Here is a 19,457-nt window from a genome sequence, read left to right as displayed (position 1 = left end):
GGTGGGCCGATGGCTGTAGTGGACGAGGGAATGTATGAGGGAAGGGTTGAAGGAAGATGTTGAGCGAAAGCAGAGGCGGGGATGAAGTGTGCTTGACTTGGTGGTGTTGGGCTTGAGCGGCGCCGAGCAAAAAGTGGGGAGTTGCTGGAAAACGCGGTGACGACGCGAAAAGCGTGCCAAAACGCGCTTACCCCTGGCGCCTGCTTAATTGATTGCATGGGCAGAATTGACAGCCTCTCCAGCAGGTAGGTTCACCGCCTGCCTGTTATGACGAAGGCGGCTGGGGCGTTGTACTTAACCCCAACCCTGACCTGGCTGTCTTTCCTGATGTCCAGCTCCTGTCCGAGCAACAGTCAGGGAAGTATTCCATATTAGTATTTCCTACATCTCCCCTACGAAAAAAAAAAAAATAAAAAATTCTGTGGAGATTGGCCATCTATTCCATCATTGGATTGCTCAGCCTCCGGTCCAATTGCAAGATAAATGTCTATCAAATCCAGCAATGGATGCACTGCTTGCTGCCAGACTACACCACCCCCACTTCATCCCTCTTTTTCCTGATTTGCCCTTGGAGTGAACTCATCAATGTTTGGGCAGGGGGAAGTGTTTTTCGCTGATTCTTGCTCTTCATTACATGAAGACATACCTGATGTACCGGACATCCGTTCAGTCCTCTGGTCCAGCAGACTATAGCACGATAGCAACAGCAACAACAACGCAACAACACGACATGGAGGCAGGTCGAGTCCCTTTTTCACCCGACATCGGCTGCCGCCTTCGATACGGCCACACAAGGCAGACCAGACGCAATACTGACAGGACAGACAAACTCCTCAAGCGTGAGTGGTTCATGCACCTCCAGCCACCTAGCCAGTCACCGGACGCGTGCGTAGCCCGGTCTGCAACATCATGTAGGTCTCAGATACGCAGCAGCGCCTCCTCACTCTCTGCATCATGCGGTGGTCGTACCTTGTGTTTTGTTCAACAAGTTCGAACTTGTTTGTGTGGTCATCAATTTGTACGTTCCGGGCTTTGTTATACAGAGCGCCTCAACACCATTTTTTTGTCAACAGCACTTGCACCCTGCCTAGTCCATGACTCCTGGTCCTCTGTTGGGAGCAGGAACATCTCTAGTGCTAATCCCTACATATATGACAAATGTATATGGTCATCCGCGTCCTGCTGTGTCCGGCACACATCTTCACCGAGGGTCTCGAAGAGGCAGCCCGGATGGCTGTCCTAGCCTGTTCTGGTCCAGCCAATGTGATATCGATGATGCAGAACGACGCACCGTTACATGCGCTGCAGACGATCAGTGGTTCCTGAAATGTGAGCAAGTCCTCTTTCTTAACAAGACAACCTTTCAACGCCCACTGTCTCCCAGAGCTAAGGACCAACCCCCTGCGACCACGGGACCAGGGGCTTTGGGGGGCTTGTGTGATATGCCTTCGAACATGTCTCTTCAAACAACTGTGAAAACGTGGCCTCATCGGGCATTGATCTTTCTCCTGGGAAGCTGAGGTTTGTACAAGTGGTTTCCGAGGATGTTCTGGTGAGCTTTCACCTATATCTGGCCCACCTATATCTGGCCCCATTTGATGACCTGGAGGTGTCATATGTTGGATTCGAATGCCCCAAGAAAGTTCCGCTCGACACAATGTTGGGGCTTTTGCTCACTAATTCTAGTGACCGAACCGAATGCCCCTCCATGTTGGTCTACACCACCGGTAAGCATGGCATCCCGAGCATGGGGAGTCGGCCAGGTTCCTTCGAAGCAACTCTCATGTTGGTGAAGCCGGTCGAGGATGGTAACGACCTAATTGACTACCATACGGCTGGATGGAATTTCGGGGTAACGGAGTGTTGGATGGTGCTGTACCATGTTGTGGTTTGGGGGTTTTCTTCCTTCCCTGGAGGCAGGATATTGGAACACTGTATTTCATACTCGTTAAGCCTCCTCATTTTGCCATCTCCTGGATGTCCAGGCCACTATCAGTCCATAAGCGTCGCAATGGGCGGGTAGCTGGCTGTGGTCGTCCGCCTTATCTGGGCAAGTTTTCGGCCCTTATTCGAGAGCAAGTTTTCGGGCCGGCATCGGGTCAGACGTAATGGTGTAGGTGGGCCACCACTCTGTCGACGGCATGTATGCCGCCTGCTGACACATTAAGAGACCGGGTGGGGCTACAAGGTAGCTGTCCGTTGCCACCTCAGTGTTGTGTTACAATCCGGAGGGTACTTCCTAACACTGACCTCGAGGCCGAGGAGATGTCTGCTTACCAAAGCGACTGACCATGGATGTTGACGGATGATCCCTTCAGTTCTCGTGTTCGAATTGGATAAACCTGCGTCCTGACGTTCTCGTCAGTTTGGCTCGCGGAGGAACGGCATCATTCGTCAAGGGGCCAACAGTTCGAGTGAGCCCCATGCTATTTTACATTCCTCCCCTGCATCCCGTCAGGTATATGGGAGGCATGAAGCCTTTCTGAGGCAAGGCGGCCACGCGAAACACAGCTTAAGCTGGCTGATCCTTCCCGGTTATCGACACGCGCTAAGAGAGGGAGGGCCACAAATATAGAGCCGAGCTGAGTAAGGTGGTTGCGGAAACTGAGTCAAGAATCCCTGATATATATCTCTTCCAGCTTGGTTATATGAGGGACCAGAGGACTGGCCTGGTTCGACCCCTTTTCTCGATACCTAGCTGCGTGTCACTCCCTGGCTGTTGGTCCTCCGTCTTCGTATCCCGAATCAATAAGAGCAGAGATATACTTCGTGAACAGCGAGTAACGAGCCGCAAAGGTGGGGGGGAGGAGGGGGGCATGTGCACGACCTGCAGGATCACCGCGTGGGAGTTGCTGCATCAGGTACTCAAAACCTGGATACGCATACTCCAGCCTCCGGGAGCTGAACCGGAGGCTGCATCAGGCAAAATTAATCCCGACATGCAGCGGACTGCCTCGGGAAACGGCATGCAGGGCATGGCGAGAATGGGGCTGCCAATGGCCACCGTTCCGGTTGTTTTCTCTGCAAGCGTCCGAGGGTTTTGGGTTTGACAAGAGCGCCACGATCCGGCAGTCCTTCTCACCGGCCCACGACTACCATTGCTGGGTTAAAGATGACGGTGCAGGTACCTAGAGGTAGTGTTGGTGACCCAACGCTGCCCGACCGAAAGAACCAGGTTAATACCTCCAATGAAAATGCCGTTCGACCTCAATCCAAGCCGGGATTGAGGATGATGAGGTTGTGAGGTCAGGTCCCTCAAATCAAACAGCGGGGTAGGCTCCCAAGCTGGGAACGCCTCGAAACATTCCCGAGAATTTGGAAAGAGGAACTTCCGGTTCGGCGCCTTCCTGCACCTCTCGTTAGTCTACTGTACACAGGTAGTACTCATTACCCGATTTAGCTCGAGCCGTCCGGCCGGTTCCGACGTGCTATGGAGTGTGATGGCCTGATTTTCGCAGAGCGGATGGATGTGGCAGTCTTAAAAAGGTCGGTTGCTGCCGTTGCTGGCAATCGTTGAATGCCCCTGTAGCCGAGCCTGCTGCCGGATTGGAGCCCCCGGGCCGGTGTGAAGGGGTGATGCAGCCCGGTCCGACGGGTGTGGTTGGGGCCGGTGGTCTGGTTGGTTCCAGGTTGGTACGAGCCGGGAAAGGTGTCCAATCCTGCAGCCTGCGGGTGGGCCGTTGAACATGGAACCGGACATACAGGTAGAGAGCAGATTCGGGTTCGGTTGGTTCGGGCAGGGCACAGGGCGCCGATGGTCGGGATGCCGAACGTAGAGCTCGAGAAGGTGACAACTCCTTCTACTACCTGTATGTACATGCATATGGGCGTACCTGGTAACGTTAGGCAGACCAAGCAGGCCAGGCAGACCCTCACCTGGCCGGTGCCGAAGGGGGGAGCGTTGACAATCCGTTGTTGTCGCACAGCAGCGGAACAAAAGCTGAAGCGGGTAACCGCAGGCCGTTTGTTGCACGTGGGACAGAGCCACACAACTGACAGACCGGCGTCGCATGGCATCGGAATGCTACTGTTGTTCCTGGAACATCATCATCTTCCGCATGTCGATGGAGGATTCTCCAACGCGACTCTACCGGTGCGGGTCAGGGCCGGTCTGACATCATCGATGAACAATGGACAAGTTGGGGCCGTACGCGCGTACACGGCATCTGATGCACTCCATTGAAACTCGCCCTCGCGCATCTCCATTGGTCTCTCGCCGAGGGTGAAAGTTTCTTTGGTGGGTTAAATCCTCTTTCTTGTCAACCAGGGGCCTGGCAAGAACCCAACGTTGGTGGGCAATGGCACAATGCAGGTGATAGGATCCTCCCAAGCCAACGAATCATGCCAGAAACCGAAGATCCACTAGTAGTTCTCGGCTGGACTAGACTTCCGGACCCAAATGGACCAGGGCGAGGTGGAAGACGATGAGTGAGTACCGTAGGCATGCTGGCGAAATCGGGATGCCACGGCATACATTGGCTCCTCCAATATTTCGCTCTCATCCGAGCTGTGTTTAGGTTCCTAGAGGGTCCTTTGACAGGGGTGGGCCGACCTTGCGAAGGGATGGCAACCCAGAGGACCTAAGTTCTTATAAGTAGTCAATCCTGGAGAGTTACTCCTAGCTCTCTCTCTCGCTCTCCACCATGACCATCACCATATCGCAAACTTCGTTCATCCTCGGGATCTCAGCTGCCCACCATGGTTCTTCGACAGATCACTTCAGCACGCGAAGAGAAAGACAATGTGGAGAGCAACAGAGTCGTACCAGGCGACGGCTCGGCCGTTTTCCACAGAGACCTTGGATCCGACTTCTTTCCACTGAAGGAGGGACGAGGGAACTATCTCATCCTTGAAGATGGCCGCAGGATCTTCGATGCCTCGGGAGGTGCTGCTGTTGGTTGTATCGGCTGGGGGAATGAGAGGGTTGCTCAGGCAATCATGAAACAGACAATGGCCATGCCATATTGCGCCACTATCTTCTACACCACGAAGGTCCAAGAGGAGCTCTGTCGCCTCCTGATTGACTCAACAAATGGCAAGATGAGTCGGGCCTATATTGTTAACTCAGGTAAACTTTACAGGCTCCCCTGCGTTGAACGGGCTGATTAACAGGACCAGGCTCCGAGGCCATGGAAGCCGCTGTCAAGCTGGCGAGGCAGTACTTCCTAGAACTCAGTCCACCCCAACCAAAGAGGACGCGCTTCATTTCTCGCATGCAATCGTATCACGGCATCACACTTGGCGCATTGGCAGTCGGTGGCCACAAGTACCGTCGTGCCAAGTTCGAGCCGATGCTTATGGATGTCAAGAGAGTCTCGCCCTGCAACAGCTACCGCGGAAGGAAGCCCGGTGAGGCTGACGAGGCGTATGTCGCGAGGCTTGCCGACGAGTTGGATGCGGCATTCCAAGCCTTGGGTCCGGAGACGGTGTGTGCCTTCGTGGCCGAGCCGGTTGTGGGTGCGGTAAGTGAACTTGTGAAATCCCAGCCTTGTGGTGGCCAACAGAGGCTAACTTGCGCTCAGGCCCTCGGATGCGTGCCTGCGCTGCCGGGATACTTCGAGGCTATGCACGCTGTGTGCAAGAAGTATGGCGCCCTTCTCATTTTCGATGAGGTCATGTGCGGCATGGGGCGGACAGGAACTCTTCACGCCTGGGAACAAGAAAAGGTCGTACCAGATATCCAGACCATCGGCAAGGGTCTCGGTGGTGGGTATCAGCCTGTTGCGGGCCTGCTTGTGAACAAGACCGTGATCGACGTGCTCAAGAAGGGCAGCTCGTAAGTGACATGAGTTGGAAACCTGGGTGACCTGAAGGAGAATGGTTTCTAACTTGTATGTGGCGTCTAGATCTTTCGTCCACGGCCACACATACCAGGGGCATCCGGTGGGCTGTGCAGCAGCGCTCGAGGTCCAACGCATCATCCAAGAGGAGAACCTCCTGACCAACGTCCGTGCCATGGGTGGGCTGCTCGAGCGGCAGCTCAAGGAACGCCTCTCACAACACCCTAATGTTGGAGACATCCGGGGAAGAGGTCTGTTCTGGGGAATCGAGTTCGTGGCCAACAAGGAAACGAAGGAGGCGTTCCCTGCCCATGATCACGTCTCCATGGCCATCAGTGAGCGTGGCCTTAAATCAGAGTACGGCATCATGGTGTATCCAGGGGCCGGCTCGGCGGACGACGGTGTTCATGGTGATCACATCATTATCTCCCCTGCCTTCAACATAAACGCAGACGAGATTAAGTGGATTGCCGAGACAGTTGCTCGACTCATCGAGGACTACTTTGCCGAACTCTAGAGTCGCTAGGGGATGGTTGGGCGTTGCCACGAACAAATGCGGTCATGGAAGGAGGGGGAAAAGAAGGGGCGTTGACTTCGGTTCGGTTTGTTAAGCAGTTTTAATTCCACGATGGTTTCCACCCGGGAAATTTCCTATTTTGGGGAGGGGAGGGGGGGGTGGGGGATTTCCAGGTTTCAGATTTGGTCCAGTCCGTTGGCTGGAAGAGGTTGAAACTGTCTTGTTTGCCAACATACCCATCTTTGTCAGACTTCATAAATAATAAAAGAACTGCCAATGCGTGCACAATCTTCCCTCGCTGGTTTTTTATTATATCCAGGTGGTTTACGCCTCGCCGTTCTCAGGAAAACGGCTGCCGAGACCTCCCGGGACGGATCCGAGACGGTCCGGAGGTGTTGCGGGCTGCCGGGGCTCCACCTCGGACCGACCGGACCGGCTGTCTGATGTGGATCCACCATGGTGTTACAATACATGACGTAATGTGTCGTAAGTTACCAGGCCCCTCTGACCAACTCCAACCGCGAACATCAACCGCAGCGGAAAGCTCAACGACATCGACACCAACCATCCATCATCCACGTTACCACCACTCTTCTCTCCTCCATCCGGCACACAGCTGCCATGGCGGTCGGGGTCGCTAGCGGCCGGCAGGCAGCCGACGAAGAGGCCCGCGCCGAGGTCGACGTGCTCAACTCCCGCCTCGAGAAGACGACCCAATTGACAAAGAAGATCCGCGCCTGCCTCGGCCGGCTCGAGGCCACAGGGAACAGCGTCCGCGAAGTCGCAGGCCCCTTGAATGGCGAGACAAAAAAGTTGCAGGTTCTTGGGAATAGTGCGTGGACTCCCCGTGTTGCAAGCGCAAACAATCTCGCGAACTGGCTGGGATGCTGATGCCATCCACTTTCTCCACAGACATCGATTCCGTCCTCGCCGCCATCGAACGCCTACGACAGCCTGCAGATAGCAAGAATGACGAGGAGCAAATCATCCGAATGGGCCCTGACAAGGCCGGCCTCCCCAACTACTTGGCCTCCATCAAGCGCCTCAACAAGGCGCTAAACGACATGAAGGCCTCGAATCTCCGGTCGACACAGCAGACAGTTGCGGAGCTTCAGAAGCTGGTGAAGTTGGGCAACACACAGCTCGAGAACTCATTCGACAAACTTCTGCGCAACGAGACGCCCCGTGCTTTGGAGCCGCTCCACTTCATCACCAAGAAGAAACCTTTCCCGGTCCTCTCCCAAGACAAGTTCGCCAGGCTGGGCTTGATTAACTCATTTGTTTCTGGCGCCTACCGGCAAGGCGGTGGCTCCGCATCACCTTTGGACTCCCCGATAGCAAAGATCTACATCGAAATCCGGTCGCAGTACCTCTCGTCAGCCCTCATCAATTTGGCGACTGCGAGCACAAGTACGGCCAAGAAAAAGAACCCCGAGGCGATATACCGTCCCGGCACCAATGGCATAGGGACCTACGCCCAGGCAATGGAGGGGCTGTTTACGGCGGAATATGAAAACATTTGCAACATCTTCACTCGGGAAGACTGGGGCCCGGTTCTGGAGGCGACATGCCAACCGTCGTTGGTAGAGCTTGGAAGAACACTGCGGGAGCTTAACGGCCATATTAAGGCGCATATGTTGACGGATTGTTATTTGGCGTATGAGATCGTCGAGATCATCTCAGAGTTGTCCAACAATCTCGAAAGGAGGACAGGTGAGCTCAAGAGCTCACTTGCGGCTTCCCTCAAACCGGTTCGGGAAACAGCCAAGTCCTCCCTCTCGGAGCTTTTGGAAGACACCAGGCGAAGAGTTAGCAGTCTTCCGACTCTACCGAGCGATGGAGCGGCCGTCCCCATTGTCGCGGAAACCATGCAGCGGCTTCAAACCATGGTCGAGTTCTTGCGACCCATCTCTAGCATCATGTTCTCACTCGGCGATGGTGGCTGGAAGGCAGGATCCGCCTCCAGGAGCGGCGCTGGAAGCGACGCTGTACCGAGCTTGGCCTCATTCGACATTGGCGCTGATGGAAAGGAAATCTTTGCTCACTACTGCACCGACACCATTGAGACGCTTATGCTGGCCCTGGACGCCCGCGCCCGTCTCCTGCTCCAGAAGAAGCCAGTCATTGGTGTCTTCCTCGCCAATAGCGTCGCCATTATCGAGCGCATGATTCAGAACTCTGAGCTGTCCTCGCTTCTGGAGTCTCGCCTCGGCGTGCTCGATGTTTGGCGCAAGAAAGCCACCAGCTTCTACACCGAGACATGCAAGGATGTCAGCATGCATCTGTTTGATGTCATTCATACGAGCCGCACTGGTGGTGGTTCTAGTGGCCGCCCATCTTCCGGCCAGGGCGGCGCGATGGTCATCGATTCAGCTTCCATCCTTCGCGGCTTGAGTTCCAAGGACAAGGAGAATATCAAGGCCAAGTTCACCGCGTTCAACGCCAGCTTCGATGAACTCGTATCCCGACACAAGGGCTACACTATGGAGCGCGAGGTCCGGCAGATGTTCGCCAAGGACATCCAGAACATGATCGAGCCCCTGTACAACCGCTTCTGGGACCGTTACCACGAGGTCGACAGAGGAAAGGGCAAATACGTCAAATACGACAAGTCGTCTATCGCGGCCGTATTCTTGACCCTTTACTAAGGACATAGGTGATGACCCTTCGACATATCCTGGATCTTGAGCTGTATGGCGTTTGATTCATCGGCTGTGCCCCTCCAATGGGCTCTTTTCCGAAACCCTTGTTGCTGATGAATCCTGGTTGATGCATGATATCAGACCATTTTTGCATATGGGCAGTACTGCAGAGCGCCTCATCGGCTGTTGTTCCGAGGATGCTATCCCTCATCCAGCGTTCCCCGGCCTTAGAAGCGCTCATCTGGCTAAGTACTTGCAGGCTAGAACGAACGGGTGATGAATCGGGCACAAAGTTGGTGTGATTTTCCCTTCATCTGGGGTCGGATGGGTTGTTCAGTTATCCTCTTTGGGACCTCTTCCTTGCTTTCCTGGTCAAGTTGTTTTCTTCTATCCTAGATACCACAATTGCTGATACGTCTCGTTTCAAGTGTATTAGGTTGGGCCAACAACTGGTCCCTCCCGAGAATGTGCTTCACGACTTTTGGATGTGACCCTTCACCTCTAGGGACGACAGTGGATGGTTTGTGGAGGGGGTTCTGATGATGGTGTGGCGTTTCTCACAGAAATAATATGATACCTTTCAGGTCTCATGGTGTGTACATAAGGGCCAAATGTGGGATGTATGCCAAGCTTGGTTTTTGGATGGAAGGAAATATTGCAAGTCCTAACAGGGCACTTCACAGTCCCTCCTCTCTCATACCACACACCGCTTGTGTTTGCTTCGAGGGTATGTGATGGACATGACTGTTGCCTTGTCGTCGGAGGGACTGGACAAAGTTGTGCTCTATCCGGGGTACAACATCCGTTGGGTCTGTGGAATCTCTACCCCTTGACCTTGCCATCGAAGTTACACAACAGCTCTGGCATCCAGACCTGTTGGTTTCCCGGCACTTGCTGGGTTTACCCCTTGACTCCGACCATGTGGTTTCGTGTCCCCTTCCAGGGGACCCGAGCGTCAAACTCTCGCCCCCAGATCACCATGCTGTTTTGTTCGGATGCAAGCGGCCTTGTCCTTGACCCGGTTTCCAACGACATGTTTTCTGGATCCAATCGCATTGAATATGAGACATCCCTGCATAGCACCGTGCAGACAACGCGCATGCGAACCAACCATCACCGCCCCTTGCTTCCGACTTATCCGAAGGCCCTCGTTGAGAACTGCCGGTGGCGTCTTTGGTGAGGTAGGCTAATGTTTTCCATTCCTGAGAGAGTTGGGACGGCCTGCTCCTTGCGAGACATGGTATGTCCTCCGCATGTTCCGGGTGGTTAAGCACAGATGCTGTGAGACACCCTCAGATAGTACATCCATCCAGGTCCCAATTGCTGCCTAGCTGGGAATTGCTCTCTCCTGCATCAAAGCCCATAATCGGTTTGGTTGGTCTGTGGATGGTGCTAACCCGAATGTTTCTGGCCTGATCCAGAAATAGCACGCTACATACCTATGTTTATATCCAGAGTGCCGATTATCGTCGGTACCTAAGGGCCTTGACGTTCTAGACCTATATACACATACACGAGTAGCGTCTGAAGTTGTTAAGTACGGTGGCAAAGCTCCAAGTCCTGGGGACGGCGCAGGGGTTGAGCCGTAGCAGAGCGAATCGAAGTTGCACAGTACATACTTACATCCATCCATCTATGCGGTGGTGCAAGGCTCTGCTGCCGATATGTGATGGACCAGAGGGAACATGCTGCTCTCGACAGCGTCATACGACAGGCCTGGCTAGTGCTCTTGATCTGTAGCACGTATCCTGGCGAGGTTAGTGTAGAGAGACCAGCATGTCCTTGACGTGTCCCCTGTGAGACACAAGGATATGTACGGGGTAATAACTATAGGTAGGTGTATCATTGATCGCGGTTGTGGGGTTGCTGAAACGGTTTCTGGGGCGTCCAAGTATTCGTATGCCAGACGTCTTGCGATTGTGCATACTCACGGGGTACACCTCCGCATTCAGGTACTTCACATGAAGAAGACACCGGTACACATATCGGTCACATCGTTCAGCTACCTCGACTTCTCATGTTCTTCCATTCTCGGAGGGAATGCATCGAACACCGACTGATCGTCCTGCTTTTCCCACGAATGGGTTTCTCAGCACCATCTCAAACCAAACCGGGCTGCAGTAGTGAAGTAACATCGCCGAGTGTCTCCCGCTTCGGAGTTCGGCACGGGCAGCGTGAGAGTCCCCTGTCTGATCCCTGCTGGCGCTGCTTATCGCCTTCTGGCCATGCCTCTTGGGGGAACAGCGGCGGACATGGTCTTTGCTGTTGTTTGGACACGACACTCTGGACCTAACCCTGGTCGATGATGTGAATGCGAACATCAAAACGAGGCCAGCAGCATGGTGAATCATCGGCCCGTACCCGAAAACGGAAACGGCCGCAGAAACCGGTCGGCAACCGAACAATGCGACCACATTGATGGTCATAGAGATGGCACAGTTGTGCCGACATGTGGGGATCATGATCATCAAACACCAGCGAGAGGCGCAAAGCCTGAGGTCACTATCCGAAGAAAGTACTCCTATGTATCCGTACAGCCTCTGACTGCGGAAGTGTGACCCGATCCAGGACCTCTCTCTTACCCTCCATCCACGGATGTCGTCCCCCACGAACTCTAGCCGAATGGATATGTCCAGATGTTTCAACCCCCAACTGTGGTGGAGGCGGGATGACTTTGACTGTCCCCCACCAGCCGCTTACTTACACGGTTGGGGAAGCTTACCTCGGGATGCAGATGTGTGCCGACGAGGTCGATAGAGGGGGTCCAGGCTATGTCTGGACAGTTGACGGAAGACGGCCTCGACAACGACTGACGCAGCAGTTAGGGAGCGCCCCACAGGATGGTGCATACATACATACAATCCCATGCAGCGTTCCAACCACACACTGAAGGCATTCTCCCACCAATACGTGGGCTTTGTTGTTGATGCCGAAATAGGCCACTGTTGATACCAGCGGGCTTGCTGGACCAGGGCGAACTAAGTCAGGGTCTTGTCGGGGGGGTGGCTTGTTTGTTCTGTCAACGTCGCCTTCCTGCAACCGTTGACACTAGAGCACGTTAGGGTTAGCGCAAACATCCTGATGCATGATGGAGAACCCAGCTAGCAACAGCGGCAGTGACAGCGGCGATGATTGATGTAACAGCAAGGATGTTGCTCACGAAACAGTGTGACTTGACCGCATCAAGGCCAACCTCCGATGCATCGTAGTGGACGTAAGCAGCCCGGACTATCAGCAAGCAGGCAGCCAACACGTGTGTAAGGTCGTGGGAATGGATGATGATGATGATCGCTCAGCTGATGAAGGATGGAGGACCTCCTTAGTTTGGGAAGCACAGCAGTTGTCCACCGTATAGCGGTCTGCAAGGCCGCCCTGGGCGATGCACGGCAGGGCTATCTTGCATGAGGGCATCCAACTTTACCTACCTTAGCGGTAGGCACCTTCGTTAGGGCCTGAACGGGGAGCGAGGGACGTGCTGTCGGCTTCGCTGACCAGGTCGGAGGCAGGGCAATAAGACCGGAAATTCGTGAATGAAGATGGATATTAGGGACCGATGGTGGGGATAGAAAACGTTGCGACATCACCAGGAAACCAGGGCTCTTGATTGAAACAAGAACGAAGGAGTTATCAATTGGTATCATCAAAACTAAAGTACAAAGACAGCTGCAGGACCATTTGCCTGCAGACATTGCGCGCCATGTGCCCCTTGCTCAAGAGAAAACGCCGTTGACCCGTAAACATCCACGACCATACTCGGCAGACTGCAAAAGAAAAGCCAACCATCCCCAAACTCCGTGAAAAACGAATGTCTCAAGCCGAAGCGGTTCCAAACGCCAAGTGAATCCTTACAGAAGGAGGGTAATGCCCTTGACAACACCGCCTGCTCCAAACTCCCTGCTCAACACCAAATCCCAATCGTAAAGCGAAACAGAATAATAAGGACAAAGGTAACAGAAAATAGTACAAAGCGATATCCAAAAACAGGGGGTGGCCCCGAGCCGAGGTACAGGTAGCGGGCGAGGAAATGTGTCGAGTCGGAAGATCATGTCCGGGGATTTCGACGGAGCAAGCGGCCCATATGCGTGATGTCGCATCCCCAGCTCACCATTTTCGTCGCCTTGCAGTGCCAGAAGATGGGACGAAGGGAGGGAGGGCGGTAGCGAGGAGCAAGCTCGCAGATGCCGTCCGCCATGCATGCGGGGTGTAGCATCAGCGAAGCCGGGCAAACATTGTTGTGGTGGCCTGGGTGGATGTGCCCGGCGTCTGCCGATCTGCTCGGGGTAGGGGACAATGTTTGATAGCCGCTCCTTTCCATGCCGATCCCTGGGAAACGGCCGTGGGAGGGACGAACTGTCGACAGGGGTGGCTGAGGTGTGCGCCCGTGTGTGGTGTAGTGGCTATGCGTATGCAGGTTGGGAATGAGCATCACGGTTTTTGAAGAACCATCCTTCCAAGGAGAAAGTGAGAATAGAGAGGAAGTCGTGAGCGTCGATGCCGTGACTGGCGAGTGACCGTGATCCAATTGAGACAACCAGGAAGACGCCTCGAAAGATACTCGATGGTGAAAGCTGAGCGAGGAAGTGTCCAAAGAGATTGTGAGGCGACGCTTCGAGGGGTCAGCGTCGTTGCCCTTCTTCCTGCCTTTATCCACAGTTAAGACGCCATTGGTGAGAGACCATGCCTTCTTTTTTGCGGGAAAGCAGCAGGAGCATCATCGGATGTTGCTCTTTCAGAAGTCAGGGCAAGAGGCGCAGTTGACACCGCTGGGGCAGTAGTCGTGGGTGCCGAAGTCCACAGCCTTACAGCAGAAGGAGCAGCACTCGTCGACGAGTTCTTCAAACTCCTTGATGGCCATTTTGGCTTCTGGGTTGTGGCTTGATATTGGCTTGGTGGAAGAAGAGCTAGGCGGGGATCCGGCTCAGGATAGTGGTTTGGAGAGAAGGATGATGCCGAGAAGCTTGGGAAGGCTTGTTCGCTTGAAGAATATGACAGAGTGAATTGACTATTGATGGGCAGAACGAAGAAGACTTTCACCGGTGGCTCGGGAGAACAGTGGGTTATATATATTTTTGTGGTGGTGAGTTTGACATCGGCGGCGAAGTCAACAGCCCATGGCAATACAAAATCCAGCCTCCGAAATAGGAAATCTGACATCAGAGCACGGGTGTGTGGGTGGGGGTTGTTGCGCTTGCAGCTGCCCATGAAAGGGTCTGTGGGCGCTGTGCAGTTTGAAGCGAACATCGCCTACCAGAAACTTGTGAGGTACCGGCGCATCAATTCTTTTCCTGAGGGGATCTCAAGTACCCCCCTTGTCGCCTGATTGTACTGTACATACCTACCTACATATGTACCCAAGGGACTCCTTGAGGCTCCCAGAGGGAGTGCATCGGTAAGGCACAGCCAGACACACCGAAGCAGGGTTCACCGGCTAGGGGACAAATAGGGGATGAGCCCACAAACACAGAGGCGGCAAAAGGTCAAAATAAGGTTGGACGTTGAAGAAAGGTGTGCCAAGCCTGGCGGTTTGCCCAAGCTCGTGGTTGGTCCCCTTGCGCCCAGAGGAACTTGCCAAGAGGGATAATGATGCCCAAACAACAAGGCGTCGAGGAGGCGGCCGGCCGACCGAACGTCCCTCCCCACCTACAAGCGGAGCAAGGGTCTCGGAGTGGTGAACACCGCGGACCGGAGAGACGATGCAGCGGTGTGGCACCATGCCTCCTGCCCAGGGTCGGTCACGAGGCCAGGAGGGACGGGCCCCGTAATTTGTCGGGTTGCTTTGTTCACAGCGGCATTCCTCTCTTGCTTTATTCCTGTCACACCCGAACCGCCTCCGTGTCGTGAGATGGAGCAAATGGAGGCCAGGATGTTTCCGCAAGGGTCCGGTCGATGATATCACTCGCCCCAGATTTCACTTCTCAACGTCGAAACCCCATGTGCATTTTTTCGGAACCCGGCCCATGTCCACCAACCGGCGTTGTCCAGCTTGTATTGTTTCTGCCCTGACCAAAGGCGGGGTATGAGAACTCAGGTAGTCAGCTTCCTCGGACCTAATCACTAGGTGCACAATTGTCCGACATAGGAGAGCGATTCAGAGCTAGCTGACCGACTTGCCACAGGATCTTCTGGCATGCACCAGCTAGGGGTTTTGCAATTGAGATATCCTCCAACTCCAGCCGGCCATCAGAGGGCAAGAACATACTATCCCTGTGCTTGTACATAGTGCCTCGGCTATGCACCGTTCACCTTTCATGGCTTTCAACTCATTCCATGTGCTCTGAATGGAGTAATCGTGGCTGATATCACACTCATACCCTGCTGTGCTGCTGTGGAATCAGTCTCAATCCTCTTTGTAACTCTCGTCTGTACCGAGTAAGAACGCCAGGACGGACTTGAGGATCTTCCTCTTCATCCATCACCCGAAGGGACTCTAGACCACCATATGTGACCAGCCGCTGGTTTAGTCTTTGTGACCTGCGAACTTCCTTTCTCACCGCCCTTGCCCTTGCGTCATTGTGCGACGGAACAAACCATTCGAAGGCTAATCTGGCCCAACGTTATTGAATGGAACGTCGATTCTGCACTCCCCCCGCTGCCAAATCTGCCGCTCTTGCCGAGGGAATGCGGGGTGACTATCAAACGCCCAAGGAATCCTCATGGTCCCCGGCTTGGGGGCTGGTATCGAGGTGTCTGTCCAATGAAGCGGCTTTTGCTCGTGCTGAGGCACATTCCCTGCCTGTTGGGACGGTAGATGACGTTTGCTTGCATTGGTCATATCTTGGGCACACTCCCGTGGCCACCGCAGTCTTTGAAGCACGTAAAGTCCACAGCGTGTGCGTTGAACCTTTCAGCACGGTCGAAACATCCCACGTGGTCATCGGGGCTTTGGCTGAAAGCCCCGTCCACAGCCAAAAAAGTAGACGTAGCGCCTCCTATCACGTTCTCGCTCGGCTGTCTTACACCCGGCCCCGTACCCATGGACCTATTGCTCCGAGTTCATGTGCTCACCTGCGTGGGGGGAGCAGCATTCTCCATATCTTCTTAATGCACCAATTTAGGTTGTCTCCAACAACTCCATTCTGTCAGACACGGGCATCCATGACGCCTGTAACCGGGGTTTGTGATATTGTTTCCAATATCCAGCTCGACGAGGAGGGCCTCGGGCCTTCCTCGTCACATCCACCCCGCGTGTTGCCCAATCCGCTTATCCTTCGGATTTGCCTTTCCGCTAACATAGTGCAGCTTATATGCTCTGTTGTTTCGGTCTCATCCAAAGGCCATTGTCATTCCTTCCCAAGTTCTTCCGGAAGCGAAGTACCCATCTTGGGCAACACAACAAGATGCTGCTCCGGGGGCGGAACCATGAATTACGGCTGTATTGTATGAAGTAGGGCAACCAGGTGCCTGATGAAACTTTGGGCTGTGGCTGCTGTTTTGTCGTATCCATGGGGTTTCCGACAGGTACAAACGGCTTCTTTGCAGAAATGCCCAGTTATCCAGGACACTGTCAAGAGAGCCTCGGTGTTTCGGCCACATTAACAGCAACATGGGAGCCTGCAGATGACTGTCAGCCCAGCCATGTTGATACCCTATGTGCTTGCTTACCATCCACAATTTTCTGGACACTGGAATGTTCTTTGTGTTAAAAGATAGCTGACGTGGGACAGCAGAGCAAAGTATCGGTTTTTGTCGAGTTGGCAGCAAAGAAGCCCTATAAACAGGATGTCAAGTACTTTTGGGGTTGCATTGCTCCGTAAGATACAGAAATAACTCAGGTAGAGAATAGGACGTGCTGGGAGCCAACGTCTGCAGCTTCGGCATTGGAAATACCCATTATATTTATGAAGGACAACCTGCCATGACCGGATTGAAGGGGAAGGCACGACTCCTGGGGCCACTCACTGGCCTGACACAATTTAAAACACTGGATGACTCACGAAAGTCTGTTCTGTTCCGTATTAACATCTGCTTATTTCCATAAGCAGCCTGTTATGAACCAATGTCAAACACCATTACAGATCTTGGAGTTCTCCATCGTACTACTACGTTAACACGTTCTCCGCCGCTCAAATGATGACAGAAAAGCGAGACAATAAGGGGCCAGTACTGTGCTACTTGACTGATGCCCGAGTGACGTTGTTACACCGCCAACATGACGTCTGTTGCCCAAATACCTACAACCCAAAAAGTCTCTGAATGTACTCGTAAGAGCTAGTAGGTGGCAACAAAAGGATCCTGGGCTCGAGGGATTATATGACTGCGGTATTATTCCTGTTCCAGACATCAGAGATATGGAAACAAGAATCGAACTGAACCTTCTAAGTACTGTTCGGGTGAGAAAGCAACGGCGTTGTCTTCTATCAGCTGTTGTCAATGGATTCACCAAAATCTTGTCTGGAAACAGTCTGTTGAGTCAGATCAAAGGTGCAGGTTGGTTTGTCCTCACACACCTACTGATATGAATAAGTTTCCAAATATGGAAAGACTTCGCATGTAATTGAGTCAACCCTACCCTTCTTCCAGCAACAACAAACAGCAACAACATTACACCTCACCATCTGGACGACCTTCACGCCGGTAAATTGTGTGATTCTCGGTTGCTGTTAGGTGTAACAAGCGTCGATCCAAATTTTGTGACTGGAAAGGGATCGAGTCGTCGTTTGTGCCTGTTGCTCATACTCCTTGCATGACACGACAGAAGACAGCAGACTAATCCCTTACACACTGTTTGTGACTCTAATTCCAAGTTTCAATGGAGATTGTACGTATCCGAAATGATAGGACGTATAAAGACAGATATGGATATGGCTCCGGGCCGAAGGGATTGGGAATAACACAACTGGAAAGAAAAACATAAGCTACCTACCCGGACTGAAACGTGGCAAGGAGGGCGATTATGGAAATTTAGGTTACAAAAACAGTCCGGGAAAAAAGTTATTGTGAAAAACTATGTTTTATTCTACTTACCTAGGTATCTAAATGCTTCTCAAATTTTGCATCTCTCGCTCGCCGTCGTCAATTGATGGCTACTACTTCTTGCGAGATTGATGAGACTTGCTCGAACGCCCATTCGTCGCCTCAAGCTCTGCGCGTTTACGTTGGGCGTCAGCAATGGACATGTTGTAGGTACCAAGATCCCAATGCTGCGCAGCGAAATCAAGCTTGAACATCGAATCCTCAGTTAGCCTCCCCCAGTCTCTATCAGATGGCACGAGATAAGAGATGTCAAGAGTCAACATCTTGAGCGAGATCCATCCCCTTTTCCTCATCGCTTGGGTGCCCCCTTCCAGCCGGACCCAATTGTCGGGAGGGCCGCAGGGATTACGGTTTGGCTGGATAGCAAAAAAATCCACCCAAAACCTTGGGTTGTTCATGTTCTCGCGGAATGTTCGTGACCTACCGGCATTAAAGGACGTGAGACCAAATATTTGGGCTCTGCCGTCGTCTAGTATTTTGTAAATAACGACAGGATGTCCAAATACATAGATATCAACCTTGGGATCGAGGTCTGGGGGAACGCCCCCTAGCTCGGCGACATACTCGGACTCAACCTCAGGAAGGAAAGCAATTTCCCCGGGCGTTGGCATCCAGTTTTCCATGTTTTTTTCCTCTTTCTCCTTACAGGGGTTCAAACAACCTCGGGTCCTTGAATGGGGGAGCCAGGGACTTGCCGTTGGATCCCGTTATCCTGACTGTCTCGAAGTTGATCACCGTGAATCCTTCATCTCGGAGCGAGGAAGACGGCTGGCGATGCGGATGATGCCTGTTGGAGGGGTTCCAGCCGGAGATTGAAACTCAACGTGGCTATATATACTCCCGCCGAAGATCAGATCCTGGACTCAGTACACTCTCATTGTTTCATGTTTATCTTTGCTGTTGTCGAAATAGGTTGGCTGTCCTCCTGCAATGGTCCTGTCGCGATTCCATGTGATAGTGTTTCACTTCATCCAACAATGCCATTGTTTTTATGTAGTAGTGGTAGCCGGGCGGCGAGCCCAGACAAGGTCATTGGCTGTTAACAATGCCATTGTGCATGTCTTCAAAGGAAATATGCCAACTTCAGGCCGGACCAAGGAAGGTAATTGCTAGAAATCTATGTCTAGTTTGCATATGACGTTGTGGTGGGCAAATCAGAATGTCTCACTGCTGCAGAGGGACTGGGGTTGCCAGTTTCCCACTTGATATTGCAGTTATGTTCTGGACAGAACTCTGACTTCTTTGATCTTGGCATGGGGAGAGGGCAGTCAGTTGGGGGTAGGCAGTGAACAATGCGCGACGACAATGGCGTCCCATGCTTGAAACGATTGACAAAATAGTTATTTTGAACACCATAAATTCATTAGCCCAAACTCCGCGAGACTTGAGGGAAGAAAGATGAGGGATAAACTTGGACTAAAAAATACAGCAAAGCCACATCGAATGCTTGTTTAACGATTCAACTCGGCCAGCTTGTCCTGGGGAGTTTGGTGACTCAGTGCGATAGCCGAAGGCTCTAAGCGCACTTGGCTATAGTGCTGAACC

The 19,457-nt window shown here is 53.1% G+C and overlaps 2 protein-coding genes across 2 annotated transcripts, besides 2 other annotated features; both read left to right on the top strand.

Annotated features, from left to right (window-relative positions):
- Window positions 1-4,698: 4,698 nt before the first annotated feature.
- On the top strand, window positions 4,699-6,297 carry VTJ04DRAFT_4871 (uncharacterized protein; the record flags this gene model as incomplete). The annotated part of the gene is made up of 4 exons (XM_069362924.1): window positions 4,699-5,068; window positions 5,119-5,462; window positions 5,523-5,776; window positions 5,847-6,297. The coding sequence occupies 4 exons, from the start codon at window positions 4,699-4,701 to the stop codon at window positions 6,295-6,297; spliced, it is 1,419 nt and encodes a 472-aa protein (XP_069219822.1).
- Window positions 6,298-6,918: 621 nt separating this feature from the next.
- On the top strand, window positions 6,919-8,945 carry VTJ04DRAFT_4870 (uncharacterized protein; the record flags this gene model as incomplete). The annotated part of the gene is made up of 2 exons (XM_069362923.1): window positions 6,919-7,129; window positions 7,210-8,945. 2 exons carry the CDS (start codon window positions 6,919-6,921, stop codon window positions 8,943-8,945), a joined length of 1,947 nt encoding a protein of 648 aa, XP_069219821.1.
- Window positions 8,946-13,668: 4,723 nt separating this feature from the next.
- Window positions 13,669-13,702: a sequence feature (Short protein (VTJ04DRAFT_4869, KAL2120842.1) was converted to a misc_feature.).
- Window positions 13,703-13,759: 57 nt separating this feature from the next.
- Window positions 13,760-13,794: a sequence feature (Short protein (VTJ04DRAFT_4869, KAL2120842.1) was converted to a misc_feature.).
- Window positions 13,795-19,457: the final 5,663 nt, after the last annotated feature.

Source organism: Mycothermus thermophilus (genome assembly GCF_041956435.1).
Source record: "Mycothermus thermophilus strain CBS 625.91 unplaced genomic scaffold VTJ04scaffold_3, whole genome shotgun sequence".
NCBI classification, from domain to species: domain Eukaryota; kingdom Fungi; phylum Ascomycota; class Sordariomycetes; order Sordariales; family Chaetomiaceae; genus Mycothermus; species Mycothermus thermophilus.
The sequence above is the reverse complement of the archived record's forward strand: the minus strand, read 5'-3'. Positions and strand labels throughout refer to the sequence as shown.